The sequence below is a fragment of the Salvia splendens genome, chromosome 14, assembly GCF_004379255.2.
Source record: "Salvia splendens isolate huo1 chromosome 14, SspV2, whole genome shotgun sequence".
Classification (NCBI taxonomy): domain Eukaryota; kingdom Viridiplantae; phylum Streptophyta; class Magnoliopsida; order Lamiales; family Lamiaceae; genus Salvia; species Salvia splendens.
In genome coordinates this window covers 29,161,241-29,181,940 of record NC_056045.1, presented here as the reverse complement: position 1 = coordinate 29,181,940, position 20,700 = coordinate 29,161,241, and the positions used below count along the sequence as shown (strand labels likewise).

At 37.9% G+C, this 20,700-nt stretch overlaps 5 protein-coding genes and 1 non-coding gene across 8 annotated transcripts; 3 read left to right on the top strand and 3 right to left on the bottom strand.

Annotated features, from left to right (window-relative positions):
- Window positions 1-43: 43 nt before the first annotated feature.
- LOC121765715 (probable E3 ubiquitin-protein ligase RHC2A) lies at window positions 44-1,648 on the bottom strand. Its single transcript, XM_042161922.1, has one exon. The coding sequence runs from the start codon at window positions 1,474-1,476 to the stop codon at window positions 304-306; it is 1,173 nt and encodes a 390-aa protein (XP_042017856.1). The 5' UTR covers window positions 1,477-1,648; the 3' UTR covers window positions 44-303.
- A 6,428-nt stretch (window positions 1,649-8,076) lies between these two features.
- LOC121764487 (putative glycosyltransferase 7) lies at window positions 8,077-9,344 on the bottom strand. Its single transcript, XM_042160499.1, has 2 exons — window positions 8,943-9,344; window positions 8,077-8,862 (listed from the first exon to the last, which is right to left on the bottom strand). The coding sequence occupies exons 1-2, from the start codon at window positions 9,342-9,344 to the stop codon at window positions 8,077-8,079; spliced, it is 1,188 nt and encodes a 395-aa protein (XP_042016433.1).
- Window positions 9,345-12,885: 3,541 nt separating this feature from the next.
- LOC121763977 (glycerol-3-phosphate acyltransferase 5-like) lies at window positions 12,886-14,966 on the top strand. Its single transcript, XM_042160069.1, has 2 exons — window positions 12,886-13,577; window positions 13,835-14,966. The coding sequence occupies exons 1-2, from the start codon at window positions 13,020-13,022 to the stop codon at window positions 14,759-14,761; spliced, it is 1,485 nt and encodes a 494-aa protein (XP_042016003.1). The 5' UTR covers window positions 12,886-13,019; the 3' UTR covers window positions 14,762-14,966.
- Window positions 14,967-15,232: 266 nt separating this feature from the next.
- TRNAV-UAC lies at window positions 15,233-15,305 on the top strand. The gene has a single exon. It is a non-coding gene; the product is annotated as a tRNA-Val (tRNA).
- Window positions 15,306-16,672: 1,367 nt separating this feature from the next.
- LOC121763345 (thaumatin-like protein) lies at window positions 16,673-18,488 on the top strand. 3 transcript variants are annotated; one of them, XM_042159346.1, is made up of 3 exons: window positions 16,673-16,968; window positions 17,050-17,695; window positions 18,174-18,488. In XM_042159346.1, the coding sequence occupies exons 1-3, from the start codon at window positions 16,914-16,916 to the stop codon at window positions 18,364-18,366; spliced, it is 894 nt and encodes a 297-aa protein (XP_042015280.1). In that variant the 5' UTR covers window positions 16,673-16,913; the 3' UTR covers window positions 18,367-18,488. The 3 variants fall into 3 exon arrangements, with proteins under 3 accessions (XP_042015280.1, XP_042015282.1, XP_042015281.1); XM_042159348.1 differs by having other exon boundaries at window positions 16,683-16,968; window positions 18,230-18,488; XM_042159347.1 differs by lacking the exon at window positions 18,174-18,488 and having other exon boundaries at window positions 16,686-16,968; window positions 17,050-17,896.
- A 142-nt stretch (window positions 18,489-18,630) lies between these two features.
- Window positions 18,631-20,247, bottom strand: LOC121763344 (protein ELC-like). The gene has a single exon (XM_042159345.1). The coding sequence runs from the start codon at window positions 20,089-20,091 to the stop codon at window positions 18,946-18,948; it is 1,146 nt and encodes a 381-aa protein (XP_042015279.1). The 5' UTR covers window positions 20,092-20,247; the 3' UTR covers window positions 18,631-18,945.
- Between the last annotated feature and the right edge of the window lie 453 nt (window positions 20,248-20,700).

Here is a 20,700-nt window from a genome sequence, read left to right as displayed (position 1 = left end):
AAAAAAATCCACTCTCATTGAGCTTTGTAAGCGAACTTAGATATTTTAATTCACAAAATCTCAAATAAAATAGCATTACCAAAGTAACTACATATTGTGCAAATGCTACAAAGTGAGGCAAAATAAAAAAAGGATTCTTGAATTTAGAAAGCAATTTGATACATTGAATGGATATTAATCCTCTCCCCATTTCAAAGAAGACAATTCAATCACGAGAGGCCTTTGGATCATGGAGGATTTATTACCTTTCCACAATCCTTCACCACATTCTAGTTCAACATTTGGAAAACTCACCATCTCCTTTCACATCCATTCATTAGTTTCAGAACCCCATCCTCTACGCAGCCTCGATGAAGAACTAAATACTGATGACAACGAGCCACTGCCGCTCCTCCTACTCATCCTAGAGTCTGAGCTGGCAGTAGAAGTCGAAGATCCACCTCTGCCAAAACACGCAAACAAACGATTCAAGACTCTCCTCAATCCACTTCTCTCCCTCGAAATACTACCTCTAGAACCCCACGAAATTCTCCTAGGTGCCCCATTGTTATTGAAGGCCTCGTCCATCTCCGTGTAAACCACCGGCAACTCCCTCTCTCCCCCTCCCCTTCCACCCGAAAACCTCCCCACAGCAAACCCGCCGCCGGGCAGTCGCCATATCGTCAAGCCAACCGTCTCATCATCATTCCCGACCTCATTCGCTCTGTTCCCTTCACTGACATCCTGACCAACACCAGCACCAACACTCTCATTGTCAGTCGGCAGCTCATGTCTACACACGGGGCAAGAATTTCTTAGCGACAACCACGGCATAATACAATCTTGATGATACAAATGCTTGCAGGGCATCTCGCGAGCCTCACCCCCAACCTCAAAAGCCTCTTTACAGACCGCGCAATACGACTCAATATCCACATGATCGTCGGAGATATCAATCGTTGGCATAGACTCGATGGCAGCCTTAGACGCTGGCGGATTGCTGTCGATTCTCCCAATCCCATTAGTCTCAATTTGAGCCAATTGATCCAGCAACCTATCGAAACCAGAACCCAGCAAGAACTCCGACATACTAGCTGGCAGCGGCCGTAGACCCGATCCCGCACCATCGTCGTAGAACAATTCAAATCCTGCTCCGGCAGCTCCGGCGGCAGCTCCGCCGCCGCCCTCATTCGGTCCGCGAAGAACAATAACTGGATTAAACGGCGAGCGATCGCCCCCATTCCGGCGGCTCCGTCTCAGCCTCGGGCTAGACCCCGTGGCGGATCCGGACCCCAAGCCGGGGCCCGAATCAGGCGTCCGCATCATATACATCGCCGCAGCTGGGAAGCGGCGGCGGCGGGAGTCGGAGAGCGAGGATCTGTTCGGAGCCTCAATTTCTTCGACGAATCCACTGCTGCAATCGGGACAGCTGACGGAGCCCTGGGTCCAAACCCTCACGAAGCGGTTGCATCTGTAGCACCAGTAGGTTGAAGACATCGATTTGCGCAGAAAACGCAAATTAATCAGAAAGAAAGAATCCGGTTTCAGATCTGAAAGATTGGACTCTTTCTCTCTCAAGAAATCAAGAAGCGAGAGAAAACATTGGGAGGGGGAGGGAGAAAGGGGCGAGCTTGAGGTTAACCAGAAACGAAATGGATTTGGGGAGACGAATTGGGGATTATATGAGGGGGGCAGTCCACGGTAAATAGAGTGGTGAGGGAGGGGTAAATGTGGTATTCTATGTCGGGATGCTGGCTTTTGATCAACGCTTAAAATTCGGACACGTGTCGGGTTGTGGAAATTATGCTTAATCATTGGGGTTGTGTTTTGGTGATGCCTTAAAGATAGAGTGTTTCTTTTCTAGTTTATGCAAAAAATAAGTTCGTCTTTTTTTATAACTAAATTTGGACTTTCTTTAATAGGGAAAAATTACTACGTTTATAACATAATGAATATAAAGAATTTGTGTTCAATGTTAAGAGAGAAAGCCAGATTTGAAATATTAGTGAATTCCCCGGAAGGGGCGAGGTGGGCGTCCCCCTCCAATGTGGATGTCCATGGGCCGTGGATGGTCGTCGCTGGGCGCTGCGACTCTTGGAGGGCCACGGGAGGGATAATCTGCTCGTTGCACACTTCCTCTCGCGACATTGGAAGCGGATCTATTATAAATGCTCTTACAATACGCATAGTATTAGGTTTGGTCATATATACCATATCGGGAACTAAAATTTTAAATTGATAATAATCATGTTTATCATAATAATTCTACTTTTGTTTAGGTTTTTATTTATAAGAATAATAACATTTATTCTTTACAATAGTTATTTTTAATTATAAGAACAATAACTTTAGGCAAAGTAAATAATATTGACTTTACATAACATATTTGAAGTATCTATCGTGTCCAATCACAAAGAAATATTGTGTGATTTAATAGAGAAATGCATTATTATTGGTCATAAATAATAAGACCTAAACTCATGTACCTTTCGTTGTTGCTGGTTCATTACATCCTTACCAGAACTCGGCCTAAAACGTTGGGTAATTATTTGATTAGATGTGTTTGAAGCTATGAATTTATTATGTCGCATTCTTTAGCAACCAATTTGGAAACCCATGATTCATAAAAATTGGAAGTTCAAGCATAATGTATATGGACTTCATGGATTCTTTTAGCATTTGGTTTACTTGGATTTATTTCAAATAATTGCTAGTAGACTTCGTTGTGTTGTTGTAACGTTCAGAAGTCATAACTTTATAAGTTCTTAACGTTACATAGAGTACCACGAGGAATAGACTCACGGTACAATATGGTTAAGGAACATACAAACAGATGTTGATGGGCAAGTGAAGCTTTGTAAAACACTAACTGGAACTGGATCAATAACAAGAATTTCGATCATCGGTTAACCAATAACTGACCTTATTTGTTCTAGTAATCGATCGTTTCAATTACCTATTAACCGATAACTAGCTAATAATGAACCCTAAAAAGAACAACTCTTATTAAAGCTTCTAAGTCATGAAACTGAGACACATAAAAAATAAATAGATTATGAGAATATGTAAATATCAGAATGCATATTTGAGAAGAGGGGGTTGGATCCCTTGCTGTGGAGGAATCACGGCAGGGATTGTTGCCCCTCACATATCAATTTTTTATTAATAAAAATATAATATTAAAAAAAATTAATATAAAAAATTGAAATGTGAGGGGCAGCATCTCCCTGTTGTGATTCCTCCACAGCAGGGGATCCAACCCCTTGAGAAGAGATATGATAGATGCTACTTAGGCCAATAAAGTCAATCTTTTAGCTGGAGTTAAGATGAATCAACTTTTCGTTGCCTGATTTTATATGGCGTACATTTCACTGAACATACTGAAAGCTGAAGTTATTTTATGAATTTATGAAAATTTGAAGTGATATCCAACTCAAAATAACATAATCAAATATATACACAAACATTTAAAGCAACTAACAATAGAAAAAATAATTTAGCTAATAAAGTTAGGGAATTTTATTTCAACATTGATAGTCCTTCAATAGGAAATATATAGGATATGTCTTTATTTTATAAACAAAGTTGAGTACTGAGTGGTCTCTGAATCAAATGGCACAAAAGTATGGTTACTAAAACTATGGTCCTAATTTTTCCTAGCAATTTCACATGATTTTGTGGTGTTTGTTTCTACTTTTTGTACCCATCTTTGCTACCTTAAAAATCTAGCCTTTTTAAGTGGTTTTAGAAGATATAGATACACTGTATTGGGGTAGAGAAGTTAGATAAATCTTGACATTAGAGTCCATATTATTAACTTTTTAAATGAAAAGTTAGGTGTATAATAATTCGAAATTTTGTACTACTAAGACTAACTCTCAATTTAAAATATTTTGTACTACTAAGACTAACGGTTGGCTATACCGCTATATCGTCAGGGGAGGCTAATTTTCCTTTAATGTCGGCCAAAAACGTCATCATCGTCTCATAATCTGTATAATTGTTTTTCGGAGAAAACGTTAAATGATAGTATCATTCAGTTTAAAGTACTCTTTATAAAATATTAATTGTCACAAGGTAAACTAATTTCAAATTTTTGAATAAAACTAATTGCGTAATAATGATTTGACATTTTTTAGTTAGCATAGATTTACTAAAATATTCTTAGAAATATTCGAAATTGTAGATATTTCCTTTTGGTAGGTGATTTAGGCTTAACTACCTAGGAAGTCAAACCACCATCAAACTGTACAATATATGATTAAAATATGATTAACGTGTCATATGGGATTAAGGATCTTGATCCTGCGAATTATTTATATATAGAAAAAATAAGAATTGTGACACTCTACCTAATTATTAATTAATTTTAGTTGGGAAAATCTGTGGACTGTGGCTGCTTAAGGAGGTCGTTAGTTTGATAACTTTGATTATCGTTTGCAATTAGTGATTACTGATTAGTATGAAAGCATCGACATAACTAGTCACGGATCTCATTCGGCGAATTAATGTAATTTGAATTTGGTATATTATTAATTTAGGGAATTTCAATTTAGGTTGCTAGTACGAACTCCTACTAGATTCTATCTTTATTTTTATTTACTTGAAATTAATTATTTCAAATATAGTCTAAGTCAAATGTCAAGATTAAATCACTTATAAATAATCATAGTGAGATGTATAGGATTCGAACATCGTCTGCTTGAGGTGTATTTTCCACTTGCATTTGAAGACGCTTTAAATGCAAATATTATTAAATAAATCATAGAATTTAGTCAAATTATGATCTAATTTTGAAAAAGTCGAAAAATCATAAAGTTTGAATTTATTCGCAATCATCTCAAAGTAAAAAAATTCAGGCCACCTATGTGTAACATATATTGCTGATATTTCAACAAAAATGGTGTCGTTTTTTATCAATAGACAACAAAGTTTAACTCATACACCTATAATTTTCAAGCAATTTTTCGTATTACATATAGTATGTCAAATTAAAAAAAAATGAAACCGTTTTAACCATTATATCCAACCTTTTTGATACCTCAGCCCACTATATTACTCCATTGGGTTTTTATATTGATATTATTAGTACTAACAAAACAAAATAAAAGTTAAAACCAAATAAACTAACAAACATAAGATTATCGAAGTTGGTTAGATTATATTATCTTAATTATATATTAAAGCATAATATATGTAGCCCACAAGAATGGAACATTTTGGACAGCCTTTTCTAAACACTATAACAAAGTTTTGGGAATTGGTAGAAGCTTTTGAGCTGTAACGTATTTTTATCTTAATAAAAGAAAAGCTAAATTAAAACAGAATCAATTAATTAATCAGCGGAGAAAAGCTAAATTTAAAGAGAATCAATTGATTAATCAACGGTTCAAATTAAATACGTTTTCTCTCAATAAACAGACAAATTAAACAGAATGATTTTGAGTTGTAATTTATTCGATTTGCGTTTTATTTTCAAGAATTTGTTCAATCCCATATATATCACGTGAATCATGTTGTATGAACTTTAAAATATCATGGAAAAGAAATAAAAATCAGTCATTCCAAAAGTTATGATCTGGCACTGTTACATGAAAAATTTCTGTATTACTACTTTAAGATTAAAAATAATACTAATAATAATAATAATAATAATAATAAATAATAAATAATAATCAATGGGCATTGTTTTTTATCAAAGCCAACAATTAATTAACATAGTATATCAAGAATGATGATAGTCCAAATAATAACAAAATGGACCAAATAAAAAAAAACAAATTCAAGAGCAAATTGACAAATAAATCAAGAAAAATGGACTTTGAAAAACTAAATTATAAATTATGAAATTTTAGATTTTTGTAATTATCCCATTAAACCGCCAGCTTGATCACCATGTATTTTGTTCGAACAAAAAAAAAAGATAAGATCATTGCAGCATTTGCATTTATCGTAATTTTTATTTCAGTTTTTAAAAACTATGAGAGATAAGATCATTGATCATCTTTTGTGATCTATTCACAACTTTTGAATAAGTCATTAACTATAGAAAACAATAAACAAAAATCCTTGAAAGATAACATAGTAATTTTATCATGGCAAAAGAATCATTCAAGTTAATTGTAAATAACAAATTTATAGTATTTTTTTTCATAGAAAGCAATAGTGATATCTTATAAAAAGGAAAGATGTAGTGCCAACTTTGGACCATACTTTATTTGATAGAAAAATGACTAAAGTAGGAAAACGAAGTAATAGTGGTTGACTAATTATTTTGTTCTTTTTCATGAATTGAATAATCTTATAGCTTGCTTTAGATTGGAACATTGACCAACCTTCCTGAGTTGGCATGATATATAGGAGAATGAATACAAGGAAAATATTGGGAATTGCTTTCTTCACAATATGAATAAGGTTTTTTTTTGCTTTTGGGTCCACATATGAAAAATAGATTTTTGCTAAAAGTATATATCTTTGAATTGACATACTAGTAATTTCTTGCAATTTAATTGTAAACTTCTTATTATTGTTTAGACGACGATCTAAATTTATCAATTTTAAGGTTGCAGCAAATAATTACAACGATTTGGAGATTCAAAGTTCTAGCAATTAAAATCAGGAAAGAGGCAACAATTTAACATGTTTATTGTATAATACTTCATTTGTCTCGTAAAATATGTCACACTTCTCTTTTGCACTCATTTTTAAAAAAATGGTATTTTTTCATCCATGAAGAATATGAACATTTGACTAAGCGCACAGATTTTAATGTATAAATGGTAAAGTAAGAGAAAAAGAGATAAATGATAATAGAAGTAGTATTAGTAGGGAGTGAACTACACATTATTAGTAGTGTAGTGTATGGTGTAAATTGTAAATAAAATGATGTGTAGGGATAATGTCTTATTTAACTAATCCAAAATTAGAAAGTTCACGTATGTTTCAGAGACAGACTAATAAAGAAATAATTCATATAAATAGTTAAGTGGAAAGATAGTAAAGTAAGAGAAAATAATGTACGTAGTGCAAAAGATGAGTGAAAAAAGAAGTGTGACATTTTTTTATGGGACGAAGTGCTCGTTTTCTTTATAAATTCAAATAAATTAATAAACTAACAAATCAAGCTTTGATTATGAATCTTGTGAATTTAAAATTTCCAATAACATTTTTAATGCATTAGAATCAAACTAAATATATAAATCGAAACGAACAACATTAAAAATGTGTTCAATAAGAATGATGCTCACATAAGATATGTTGCATATCATTTCTCCGTAGCTAAATATCTAAAAATTAGCTAACCATACTAACTATATTTGAAGGTATAATTGTACCCTTATTTTCAGCTGGATCCACACTATGGTTATTATTAGTATTTTCTCATTCATGGACATTTTAGCATTATATTTAGTATATTTAATAAATTATCTAATACTACTATTAGTTTATTCTTTATGATTGGGTGCATTAACAATTTTAGTAAAAATTTAGTAAAATAGATATGTATGGAATCGGTTTCGAATAAAAGAGTCGGCCCAATTATGTGAAGAAAATAATACAAGTAATATCGAAAAGATTCAGCCCAACAATTCTATGATTTCAGCCCGAAAAATAACAACACACATAAAAAATCATATGTTAGCTGAATGTAGCATAATAACATAATTTGATTTTGGAATCTTCTATTTCTTATTAATATTATTAATTTTGCAAATGATATAAATATTAATGATAAATCAAGCTAAATGTATAAGACAAAACAAATAGCGACAACTTGAAATAAAGGAACAAAATACTCTCAAGTAATATACAACATAACATTTTAACGCTATTTTTTCCACTGTTAATGAAACCTAATAGTATAACATAGAAATATAGAAGCACGCACTGACTGACCCCCTCGAGACTCGAGATTTAATGGTCCACTTTTCGCGGAATGAGATCCCCGGCTGTGCAAGATGCCACAGCAGGGGATGTTGTGGTTAATCAATCCACACAATAATTTCCCCTACTTGTATTATTATTTTTCATTTAAAAAATGTGTGGTTTGATTCATCACAGCATCCCCTGCTGTGGCATCTTGCACAGCAGGGGATCTCATTCCACTTTTCGCATGAGCGGAACGACAAGCGACGCATCCCCTAAAGCCGTGTGCACGAATCCGTAATTCTGCAAGACTTGATCATCCGCAAAATCGAGCGCCCTTTTCATCCCCACCGAGCACAAATCCCCCTCGTACTCGACGTTATGCTCCCCGCTACACGGTTGGCACCCCGTGAAATGCGTCACAAACGGCCTCCGCCATCCGCCCTCCTTCGCTGCCCTCCCTCTCTCCGCCCCGTACCACTCACTCACAACCTCCGCGTGCCGCCTTCGCCCCTCCCCCCATGCCCCGTACTCGGCCCGCATCCCCTCGAATCGGCCCACGATTCCATGCCAGTACCCGCTCAGCGCGTACCGATTCTCCAAGTAGATCTTTTCTCTCCACCTCTTCGGCCCCTCGAGGATCAGATAAATCAACGACGACTGCTCGTCGGCATCGGGAAACATCTTGTCCTTTAACGTCGACCGCAAAACTCCTCCCCATTTATCGTAGCTCGGGCTTTTCGGGCTCATCCCGGCCCACACATCTAAAAACTCCATCGACCACCCACAATTTCGTATAAAAAACGATCCCGAGTTCACCGCCACCCAGCTCCGGTTAACTAGCAAATCCGGCCAACCATCAACCACCATGTTGTAACCCTCGTACCCCTCGAACGGGATCACGAAGTCCATGTCCGTGATGACAGTGTCCGAGTCAAGCCAGAACAGCCACTCCACTTCCGGGTGGGCCACCATCGCGGCCCGAAGGGCCGCCAGCTTGGCCCACACCGACCGCACCTATAATAATAATAATATTTCTTAATTCTTATAAAAAGACTCCACACATATTTATAATATTTTTATATGAGTATGAGTACCTTCGGGTGCAGATGGGCGTTGTTGTAGAAGATGTCGTGACCGTGGATTCGGCAGTAATCGACCTTGTTCTTGAAGAATCGGAGGAGGAAGTGATCTCCGGAGGGGTCGGGGCACGGGGACGGGTGAGATCCGGAGACGAGGAGGAGGCGGTTCTCGGGCGGAGAGAAGGCGGGGTGGAGGTGGAGCCAGCGGGTTCTCTTTTTGTCCCACTGGAGCATGGGGGTGTCTAAGGTGTATATATCGGTGGGATCGTCGTAGAATGTGGGAGCCGTTGGCTCTTGCAGCTGGCAGACTATGTCGGAGTTTGGATTTGGGAAGGATGAAAATTGATCGGTGAAGAAGATCCATGAAAGAAGAAGAAATATTACAGCAGCTGCTAGCGTTTGGAGATGTCTGCCCATTTCTTTCAGATCACAACTGATATATGGTTACATATTTTAAATTACAAATTATAAGCACAAATTTTTGATACGTCTATTCTAATTAAAATTGTGGCACTCACATTTTCAATTAATTAGAAATTAGTCCGTGAAATTGGCTAGCCTCTATCAATTTTTATACAAGTGCACAATTAGTTGTGACGGCTGGTCTCTAACTAACAATCAAATTGGCTAATCATTAATTACGAATTGGAAAACTTAAATGGGGTTATTATGTAGATTAATATCGATGTATAAAGTTGAAGTAGACAAACGATTCATTAAGATGTGAGTATTTTTTTTTGTTTAAGCATGAGTGTGCATTCCTTCATTTTAGTAACCACCAATTAGTTAAAAGGTCAACAATACATGAACTTTATTTCATACAATCATAATTTTGCATATGAATTGAAAGTTTTGCTATGAATACATGATTTTTTTTTATATCCCGGCCAGCTATAGTCAATTGAAATCAAAATAAATCCAGTTATATCTTTTTCTCTTCTATTCTCAGTTAGTTTGGAATTGGATCATTGTTCTCTTGCTCTCAATAAAAATTCCCCCCATTCCTACAAACCAAAATAATACTAGTAGGAATGTAGGAATCTGCGTTTGTTCTTGTCGAAAAGGGATGATGGTGTCAATTATCGTAGCTGAAAGAGGGATGTTGTTGTGCAACGATGGATGATTTAGAAAGTGGAGAGAAAAAAAAAGGAAGGGAAGTTGCACGATTATTTGGATTATTTATATTTTCATTTTTTAAATGTTATTTGAAACAACATCATTTTATTTGTCATATCAACTTTTATTTTGAGTTTTTTATGTTGATTTTATAAAATAATTACGAAAAATTAAAACTTCATCATTTTATTTTGAGTATTAAGTTTTAAATTTATTGGAATTCCATCAAATTTCATAAATTAATCATTATTGTTCAATAATAATATTGCTAATAACAACATTTAACTGTAATTTCCAATAGTGTTTATCACCTTAATTACATGATTAAATATTTAACTGTAATACAAATATCCAAAGTTATACATGGCACGGACAGGGTCGCGCGCATAGAAATAAGGCGATCGAAACGAGCTCGTTTCAAGTAACGACTCGACAAAGGTACAACAAGTGACGCATTCCCTAAGTCCGGGTGCACGAACCCATAATTCCTCAACACTTGATTATCCGCAAAATTAAGCGCCCTTTCCATCCCCACGCTACAAAACCCTGCCACGTCATCATGCTCCCCACTACACCTCCCGCACACCGAAAAATCGTCACAAACGGCCTCCTCCACCCGCCCTCCTCCGCACCGCGTACCCCTTCCCCACCGCCTCCGCCTCAGCGCCGCCACCCGCCTCTCCAACTCCACAACCTTCCCGCCCAATTCCTCAAGCCCACGGCCCACGATATCGTTCCTACACCCTCCGCCATTATTCTCCACGTAGATCATCTCCCAACGGGCTCGGGCAAGGCGACGGCTGAGAGCCCGTGACGATGAGGAGGCGATTCTCGGGCGACGAGAACGTGGGGTGGAGCTTGAACCACAGGGTTCTCTTCTGATCCCAGTCGATCACGGGCTCGTCGGTGGTGTATGTGGTTGTGTTGTCGTCGTAGAACGATGTATCGTTCGATTCCTGGCCCGTTTGGATTCGGGCTGGGAGGCGGGCTTGGGGGTTGCAAACGACGTCGGATTGGGGATTGGATTGGAGCGGCCATGGTTTGGTGAGGGTGAGGTATAGAATAAGGATTAGAGCTGATGAAGCAGCTGTGATCCATAGATTTTTGAGATTGATTGTTGCCATTTTTTTGTTATTTCTTGAGATTTTGAATATGTGATATGATGTTTGTTATGATTCTATTGGAAATTTGGAGGTGTTTCTTGGAATTTAATTGGGATAATTGGTGATTAGTTATGATGATTATTACTATTTAACTAAATGTTCAAATTGTCTACATAGTATGTTACGTATTTCATAAGAATAGAATATGAATTCATATTGAATATTGGTTAATAGTACTATATGGTTTAAAGAAATAACCCCACATAAAAAAATAAATAAATAAACCCAGCTAATTAGTAGTGAGACCTCCATCAAAGAGTAATGGTTCATTAAAAATTGAATTTGTGTATTTATTAAATTAAGTGTGTAACTATAGCTTGTTAAAATGTATACATCTAGTGAATCAGATCAATGAACATGATTACAAGAAAAAAAATCGAAAAGAAAAACATTTAATTTGAAGGGTATTCTGCAATTACATTTTAATGCACATTTAAACAACAAAAATACTAGTCGGATAAATAACACTCAACGAACCATCAGGAAAGCTTACCAAAGAGATGTTGATATATTTTATAGTAATATGTCACTTTTGTGAATTTATATAGTATAATAATTTGCTAGTATAATTTATAAAAGACACCAACCAACCATTAAATTAATCACTTGGAATATTCTAATATCGCAAATTTTGATTATGAAGAACTCCATAATCTTGATTATCAAGAAACTTAGGCGAGGGTGTTTTAACTTTTCTGATTATCAAGAAATCCACAAATTTCCAACCTAATTAAACCTTAAAGTGTAGCAAATTTGGATTTTCACATTCAAAGGCAAATATTTCTTCTCATCAACTAAATCAAGTAAAGAGGTTTTTCTTAGCTACCTTTGACTCCGAAAATTCGTATGAAACCTCTTCGACTTTTTGAAAACATGGATACAAATTATATGTGTAAGTTAATTTGCTATTGACAGTGATAGTAATAAGATTTATCAGATTTCCCATTTTCAGTTGCACACATGAAGTTTGTTCTAACATTTCGGATAGGGCTGATTTAGCTGTCGATTTTAGATCTAGTTGATGGAATTTGGGTGTACTTTGATAGCTTCTAAGTGTGTACAATTGTATTTGTCTGTCTGCAAATCGCCAGTGAAATATTTTTCGAGTGAATTCTAAGCGTGTACTAATGTATTTGTCTGTCTGTAATTTTTTTATGGCTTATTATATATTAATAGAAAAATAAATTTAAAGTATTTAAGCTCAATTAATTAGCTGACCGAAGATATTATATCAACTAGTCCATAATATCTGCTGAATTTTGTAATAACATAGTACTACTCCGTATAAGTTTATTTATTTATATAATAAACTTCTAATAATATAGGAAAGAGACACACGTGGAACAGCCTAGAATCACTTTTCAATAAAATCTTCATTTTAATTATATTTTCATTTCAAATTAGCATTCAAAATTACGGCTGCACATATTAGTACGTGACCTAATTTTGACATACCCAAATTTTGTGTGGACACTTGGATTACTAAAAATATTAAAGATTTCAATTCTGCCAAAAGTTGTTGAACTTTACGTTATCGAAATTTCTCCCTAGCTTACGTGGCGTGTAGACCCACAAAAAAAATTAAAACCCACAAAAACATTAAGAAAAAGTAACAAGTTGAAGTTGTGTATAAATAATACCTCATGCAAAATAGTTTGTTGTAAACTGATAAACAGCCTTCTCTTTCTATTACACGATAGCCATAACCACCTTCATCTAATCATCGTTAAAATCAAAATCTCAGTTTTGCACATTTTGTTGAAACATATTTGAAACAAAAAAAATCTAAGTTTTTAGGGTAAAGATCAAAGTAATGGAGTCTATCATTGCTGAGCTTGAAGGGACGCTTTTGAAGGAACATGATGTGTTTTCCTACTTCATGTTGATAGCATTCGAGGCATCCGGGCTTATTCGTTTTGCGTTGTTGTTGGCCTTATGGCCGGTGATCCGCCTTCTTGAGGCGGCCGGGGGAGAGAAAATTGGTCTTAAGCTCACTATCTTTGTGGCCACGGCCGGGGTCCCCATGTCCGAGATTGAGGCGGTGGCGAGGGCCGTGTTGCCGAAGTTCTACTTGGATGACGTGGATATGGAGGCTTGGAGAGTGTATAGCGCGTGCGATAGACGCGTGGTTGTCACTAGAATGCCAAGGGTGATGGTTGAGAGGTTCGCGAAGGAGCATATGCGTGCGGATGAGGTTGTCGGGGTTGAGCTTGGCTCGAATCGATTCGGATATGCTACTGGATTTGTTGAGGAGGATGTTGGATCTATTGGTGAGAGAGTTGCTTGCTTGTTTGGTGATGATCAAGATCCTAAGTTGGGGCTTGGAAGGGTTAATTCTATTTGTGGATCATTGTTCCTACCATTGTGTAAGGTGAGTTACCATGGTTTTCATTTAGTTGGTGTCGTTTCTCGTTGTGTTTTGTATTTTATTTCATTTGTACAAATATCGTGCATGTGAGATATTATAATAGGAGTTGTATTAATCAATTGAGTCTAAAAATAGTCGGTTAGTAAATTCAATAGTATTGTTTTATAGTGAATTGGAAAAAAATTAAAATAAAATTTTCATGGTAGAAAAGAGTAACAGTTTGTATGAAAATCTAACTAAAATTGTTGGTGAATTAATAGGAACAATGTCACCCACATCAAATCACCCCGAAAACGCTCGATCGCCACACCGTCCGGCCGCTCCCAGTGATCTTCCACGACGGCCGCCTCGCCAAAAAGCCGACCCCGGCCACGGCCCTCCTAATCCTCCTTTGGATCCCCATCGGCATCGTACTCGCCATCGTCCGCATCGCCATCGGCGTACTCCTCCCCATGTCGGTGGCGACCCGCATCTCCCCGCTCCTCGGGGCCCGCGTGGTCGTCAGGGGAAACCCTCCCCCGCCGGCCTCGGCCTCCACCTCCGGCGTCCTCTTCGTCTGCACCCACCGGACCCTGATGGACCCGGTCGTCCTCTCAGCCGTCCTCCGCCGCCGCATCCCCGCCGTCACCTACTCCGTCTCCCGATTCTCCGAGATCCTCTCCCCGATCCCCACCGTCCGGCTGACCCGGATCCGCGACGTCGACGCCCAGCGGATCAAGGCCCAATTAGAAAAGGGCGACCTCGCCGTCTGCCCCGAGGGGACGACGTGCCGGGAGCCGTTCCTCCTCCGGTTCAGCGCCCTCTTCGCCGAGCTCACCGACAAGATCGTGCCGGTGGCGATGAATTACAGAGTGGGGATGTTCCACGCCACCACGGCGAGGGGGTGGAAGGCGATGGACCCGATTTTCTTCTTCATGAACCCGAGGCCGGTTTACGAGGTCACGTTTCTGAACCAGTTGCCGGCGGAGGCCACCTGCGCCTCCGGAAAAAGCCCTCACGATGTGGCGAATTATGTGCAGAGGATCTTGGCGGCGACGCTGGGGTTTGAGTGCACCAATTTCACGAGGAGAGATAAGTACAGAATTCTCGCCGGAAATGATGGGATTGTTGCTGATCGGAAATTTTCTCCGGCCGGTGAAGTTGTTGAAGCTTTGAAGAAGATGGTCGGCAGTTTTATACTGTATTAATTGATTATGTTTGTGTATTTTTATTGTTTTGTATAATTAATAATTCTTTTTTTTAGGTGAATTTTTTTTTGTTATGATTTTTAGGTTTGAAGGATTTTTTTTTTGTTGCTATGAAGTGTTGAATAATGACTTGGATATGATGTATATTTATATGACATTTATATATCTAGAAATTAGAAATGGAGAACTTTTTATTCCTTGTAAATTGGCTTTGAGTGTATTATCAATATTTTATTTTATTATCATCAATTCTTTTTAGCATTATGCAATAAAAATTTCCTTGGAATTGCGTAGTTATTATTTAATAATGATCCAAAAGGATTTCTATTCTTTTAAGGATAATGATCTACGTGACATGAATATGAAACTAGTTTAAGAATTAGTTTTCTTTTAATAAAATCCCGAAATTGGTGTTGCTATTATCAAGATTTGATACTATATTAAATTTATCATTCAAGATTATACCAATAAGTTGCTGTGGTGTAGTGGTTATCACGTTAGTCTTACACACTAAAGGTCCCCAGTTCGATCCTGGGCAGCAACAAATTTGAAAGTAATTTGTAATTTTTGGTGTTGAACAATATATTTATATACTATATGACCGATAAACTGATTATTTTTGCATCGTTAAAAAAGATTTCTTCTGCACACAACATTTTATTATATCGTCAAATGCACTTTTTTCTAGGCAAATAATGTTCGTCGTTTTTCTCGTCATCTAACAAATCCATAACAAAAGTTTCTATTTTCATCATCCGCGTAACTAGCATTCACGTTTTTCTTCTTCATATGAATGAATATATATGTTAACTTGTATATGACTTAATTGTCTTGTATGTTTCAAAAATATTATTCGATTGACATAAATTGATGATATCAATAAATTATATATTTGTTCCATGCCTAATCTATCAACCGAACAACTGTCAATACCTTATTCTATGAATGAAAGTTGGAAAAGATATAAAGGAAGACACTATTAAAGCTGAGAAAGTAGTGATCAAACAATTCAATTTCGAAAAATATTCATATTGAATTGAACTTGCAACATTAATTTAAATCCAAAAGGCTCATGTGAAAGTATTTTATTGTAAATTGAGAAGTTGTAGACTTTTTTCCTTCAAACGAAATACTTTTTTTTCCCTTTTGAAAATGTCCTTCTATACTTGATTAATTGTGAGCTTTTAATCGAAATAGTATTTTACACTTTATACGAAAATTAAAATATTAGGTTTCAGTAAAAAAGAATCCTTGGAAATTAAGTCTTACTTCTAATATTATTATATGTACATAACAAGCATTACTTTATACATACCAAAACCTAGTCTTCTTTGTAAAGTATTCTCAGTGCAATGTTCTTTTCACACGACGAAGAATAAACTTTAGTATATGCATAATTAGTACTAATACTTTTTACATTATAGTAATACTACTTTTAAGACCAAAACAAATTACACTTCTTAATAACCATTTTTTAATGACATATATATAGCATCAATTATAACAATGCACCCCAATTGATGCAACCCATAAATTGGATCGCTCAAAACTTGGTTTTTACGTTTTCTTTTCTTACCGTTATATGTAAAAATCTTATAGATTAGGGGATCCAAATCATTTCTTTTCTTTTTGGCATATCTATAATTCATCTATTTCTAATTTTCACAATTCTCTTTTCTTATTTTTCTTCCTCCTTATTTTGCTCACAACTTTAATATATTCCACATCCTAATCACACTCTACCTTGAATAAAGCTTGTAAGTTCTATAAATATTTGTGTAGCATCACATCCTATACATATTTTGCACCATCAATTTAACTCGCCATTTAATTAATTATGTGGTCAATTAATTTAATTTCTTATAATTTATTGATTTTATAATACAAGATCAATAAATTAACATGTAAAGACCCCCAACCCAAAAAAAAAAAGAAAAAAAATGATCAAGAAGTGGGCTGGTCGAATTTGTAACAACCAAAAACAGTAGTGAAAAAAATTCCTCCACTTTCCCACCTTTTTCCACGAAAAGAGAATTGTGCGAAAAAAAACCGCAACCAACAACGTGTCTTCTCTCCCTATATCAATATCACCTCTCTCTCCACTTCCATCTCCAAATCCAATTTCTTCACAAGCTCAGTGAAACAATTGAACATGTCCACTTCAATCCTCATCCTCTTCTTCCTCTTCACCTCATTCTTCTCCACCGGTATATTCGTTTCCTTTATCAAATTCCATCATTCTCTCTTTTTTTTTACACATTTTGTTATGACTAATTTTGATTTTACAGATGGAACTCAACTGATCGTAGCCAACAACTGCAAGGAACAAATCTGGCCGGCAATCCTCGGCAACTCGGGCCACGGAACCCTCAGCAACGGCGGCTTCTCCCTCGCCCCCGGGCAGCAAACCGTGCTCGACGCCCCCCAGTGGTGGTCGGGCAGGATGTGGGCCCGCCAGGGCTGCTGCTTCGACGCCTCGGGCAGGGGGGCCCCTTGCCAGAGCGGCGACTGCAGCGGCCAGCTCGAGTGCAGGGGCTTGGGGGGGCTGCCGCCCACCACGGTCGTCGAGATGACCCTGGGTACCCCGGGCAACCCCACGCATTACTACGACGTCAGCCTCGTGGACGGGTTCAACCTGCCCGTGTCGATGGTCCCACTCGGGGGGTCGGCCGGGTGTGGGGTGGCCGCGTGCGAGGGGGACGTGAACGGGTGCTGCCCCGAGGAGCTGGCGGTGAGGAGGGGAGGGCGCGTGGTGGCGTGCAAGAGCGCGTGCTTGGGGATGGGCGGGGACCGGTTCTGCTGCACGGGGAGGTTCGGGACCGCGGCGACGTGCGGAGCCACGACGTATTCGAAGGTGTTTAAGGGGGTGTGCCCTAGGGCTTATAGTTATGCCTTTGATGAGGCCAGTGGGCTTAAGAGTTGTAGGGCAAATAGGTATGTGATCACCTTTTGCCCTCCCAATTGATTGCATTTGGGTGATTTTATGATGATTTATTGAGTTATGTATATTTCAGAGTTTGGTTATTGTTTAATTTGACTTAGGATGATTATTGTTGGAAGTGGTTCTTTCCAAAGATGGTTTTAATTAGTGATTCTTCAAGCATATATTGAGTGATTTCAAGAGGTGTTTGATGATTTCGGAGTTTCTTTTTAGTTGGATTTTAAACTTTAGAATTATTAGTGCGGGTGTGCTGGCATTAGTTAGGTCTATAATTTGTGTTAACTTTTACAACTAAGGGATCATATTAATAAAAAAAATTATGTAATGAAATATGAAAGAAAATGTACCTTTTTAAGGGTGTATGTATCAAAAAGTACAAGGAAAAAAATCATACTATTAATATAATGGATATCTGATTTAAATAATGAGTTGGTAGGGACTTAGGATGTTTGCTATGTTTTGAAATTAGAGGCCTAAGGATCTCACCAAGAGTGAACATTCTTACTCCTTGGTGATTGGTTTCACAGTCTGTAGCCATGGTCAAGTGGAAAAGCAGTGGGACTACTGCACGAATATTAGAGGGAGAGCGGCTGAGACTGCGAAGGACTCCTCATCTATACTCTCTCCCTCACATCAACAAGGGAAGAATGTGATTACTATATGATTTTACAGTAGTGATTGACCTGTTAACTAAACATGATACTCAAACGACTCTCCTTCTATTCATATAAATAAAAAACAATGAAATGTAACAGAGAAATAACAGAAATTCAACATGTTGCTTTACATAGATATGACTGCATAGGTATTCTGTTCTCATACAAGCAACCAAAACTAACTCAAACCATCTACTTGGTCTGAAGGGGTCAAGAATATCAAGTCATAAGCTTATATCATCAAGCATATTCAACTTCAACAACAATAAAACTACTGAATAACAATTCAATTTCATCATGCGCCTCAAAATCACAACTTTACACAACAGCAGACACAAGACTAAAAGCAACCTTACAAAAATGGCATGAATATATCGAGTTGTATATCATTTTGTCTGAACTGCACGTCAAAATTATTGGCCATGTTCGCGAATACAAACCAAGGCAAGTTCTGCTTCCTACTAACATCAAATTGAGCAGCCAAAATGCAGGAATATGTACACATGAACTGAGATCACGGGAGTGTAAAACATACACTATAATTCAACTATCCATTTCATCACCACCATCATACCTGAACAGACGCATCAGAAAGCATATTGCATCGACGTCCTCGAAGCCATACTAGCAACCTGAGCCTGCATTTGGACAGCTCTAACCTTCGAAGCTGTGGCACGATGAAAGAACTGCTCACGCGATAAAAGCCTCACATTCCTCAAGTACTGATCGAACGGCATCACCCCTTCTTGCACAGCCTTATCCAACGCATACACAGTATCATCCACCGCCATATCCGAAGCTGCGCAATCCAACCTCTGCTTCGACAACGCATCACACAGCACAAACGCCTCATCCAAATCGACATTCTCAACTTTATCACCCTCCAATTTCCCTTCATTATCCCTCACCCATCCTTCCAGAACATCCGTGTTCATCAAAATCACCTGCAGCTGCTGCTCCAACGCTTCCTTCTCATCCAGCATTTCCTTTACCCCTTTCCTCAGCTCCTCCTCGCGCATCCGAAGCACCGCCTGCGCCCCGAGCATGCCCTCCATCTGTCCCTCGCTCCCCTTCCTGATATCCTTAACATCACCATTCAAATCCCTAACCAGCTTGTTAATCGCGTCCTTCTTAAACACCTCCGCCGGATCCTCCATCCTGCCATTGCCGTAGCCGGAATTCGAATTAGGGTTAGGGCTAGGGTTCATGCTGCCGTAGGCGGAATTTAAATTAGGGCTAGGGTTAGGGTTAGGGTTCGGCTTGCGCTGCGAATAAAGCGGCGGATCGCTGGCGAAGAATTGGGCGAGATTCGTGGCCAATTCGAGTAAATTGGAGGAGGGGAAGAGCCAGGAGTGGAGGTAGGGGATGGAGACGACGCCGTTGGGGGAGACGAAGGGGTGGGGGCGCTTAATGATCATGTCGCGCGTGGGGTTGACGAAGACAAGGGGCGCGCGGCTAGGATAGGATTCCACGAGCCAGATGATGACGGGGATGTTGTAGGAGGCGCCGTGGAAGGAGATGGGGACGGTGCCGTCGGCCTGGAGGAGGTTAACGGCGCGGCCGTCGTTGTGGGTGAAGACGGAGGTCTTCGGGTGCAGAGAGGGGTAGGATTCTACGAGCTGCATCAGGTGCTGACGGATGCGCCACTTCGTCTCCTCGGCGTAGGGCAGCGCCGCCGGCCCGCGCTGCGAGAGAGCGGTGTTGAGGAACTGCTGCGTGTATTGCTGCGCCATGCGATTTGATTATTGAATCTGGCAATTAGCAACGCGTCTTCTTCGATTTTGAGGTGGAGTTGTAGATCTTCGAATTCTGTGGTAAAGATCGAGGAAATTGCAGGGATTGGAGGAAGAAGATGGAAGTGAGCTGCGGTTAGTTAATTCAGTTTTCAACTTTTCGTATATTAGTAATAAATAATTCAAATTAATTTATGAAGATTCAAAAATTTATAACTTAGTTTTCACTTTATGAAAAAAATTAAAATATCTTTTGTCTAGAGTCGGTGCAAATGTATTCTTTGATAGGAGACTAGGAGTAGTATTTTATTTTTGCCGAATTTTGTTAGCACAATTGAGTTTGAACAATAATTAGTTAAATTGTAAGAGAGAAAGTAATAATAATAATAATAATAATAATAATAATAATAATAATAATAAAAAATAATAATAATAATAATAATAATAATAATAATAATAATAATAATAATAATAATAATAATAATAATAATAATGCAACAAACGTCAATATTAAGTCTTTCAACTTTCAAGGATTAATGGTGCAAATAAAATTTGTGAGTAAATGCAATGACTAATTATGGCAAGTAATATTGTATTTTGGGTCCACGT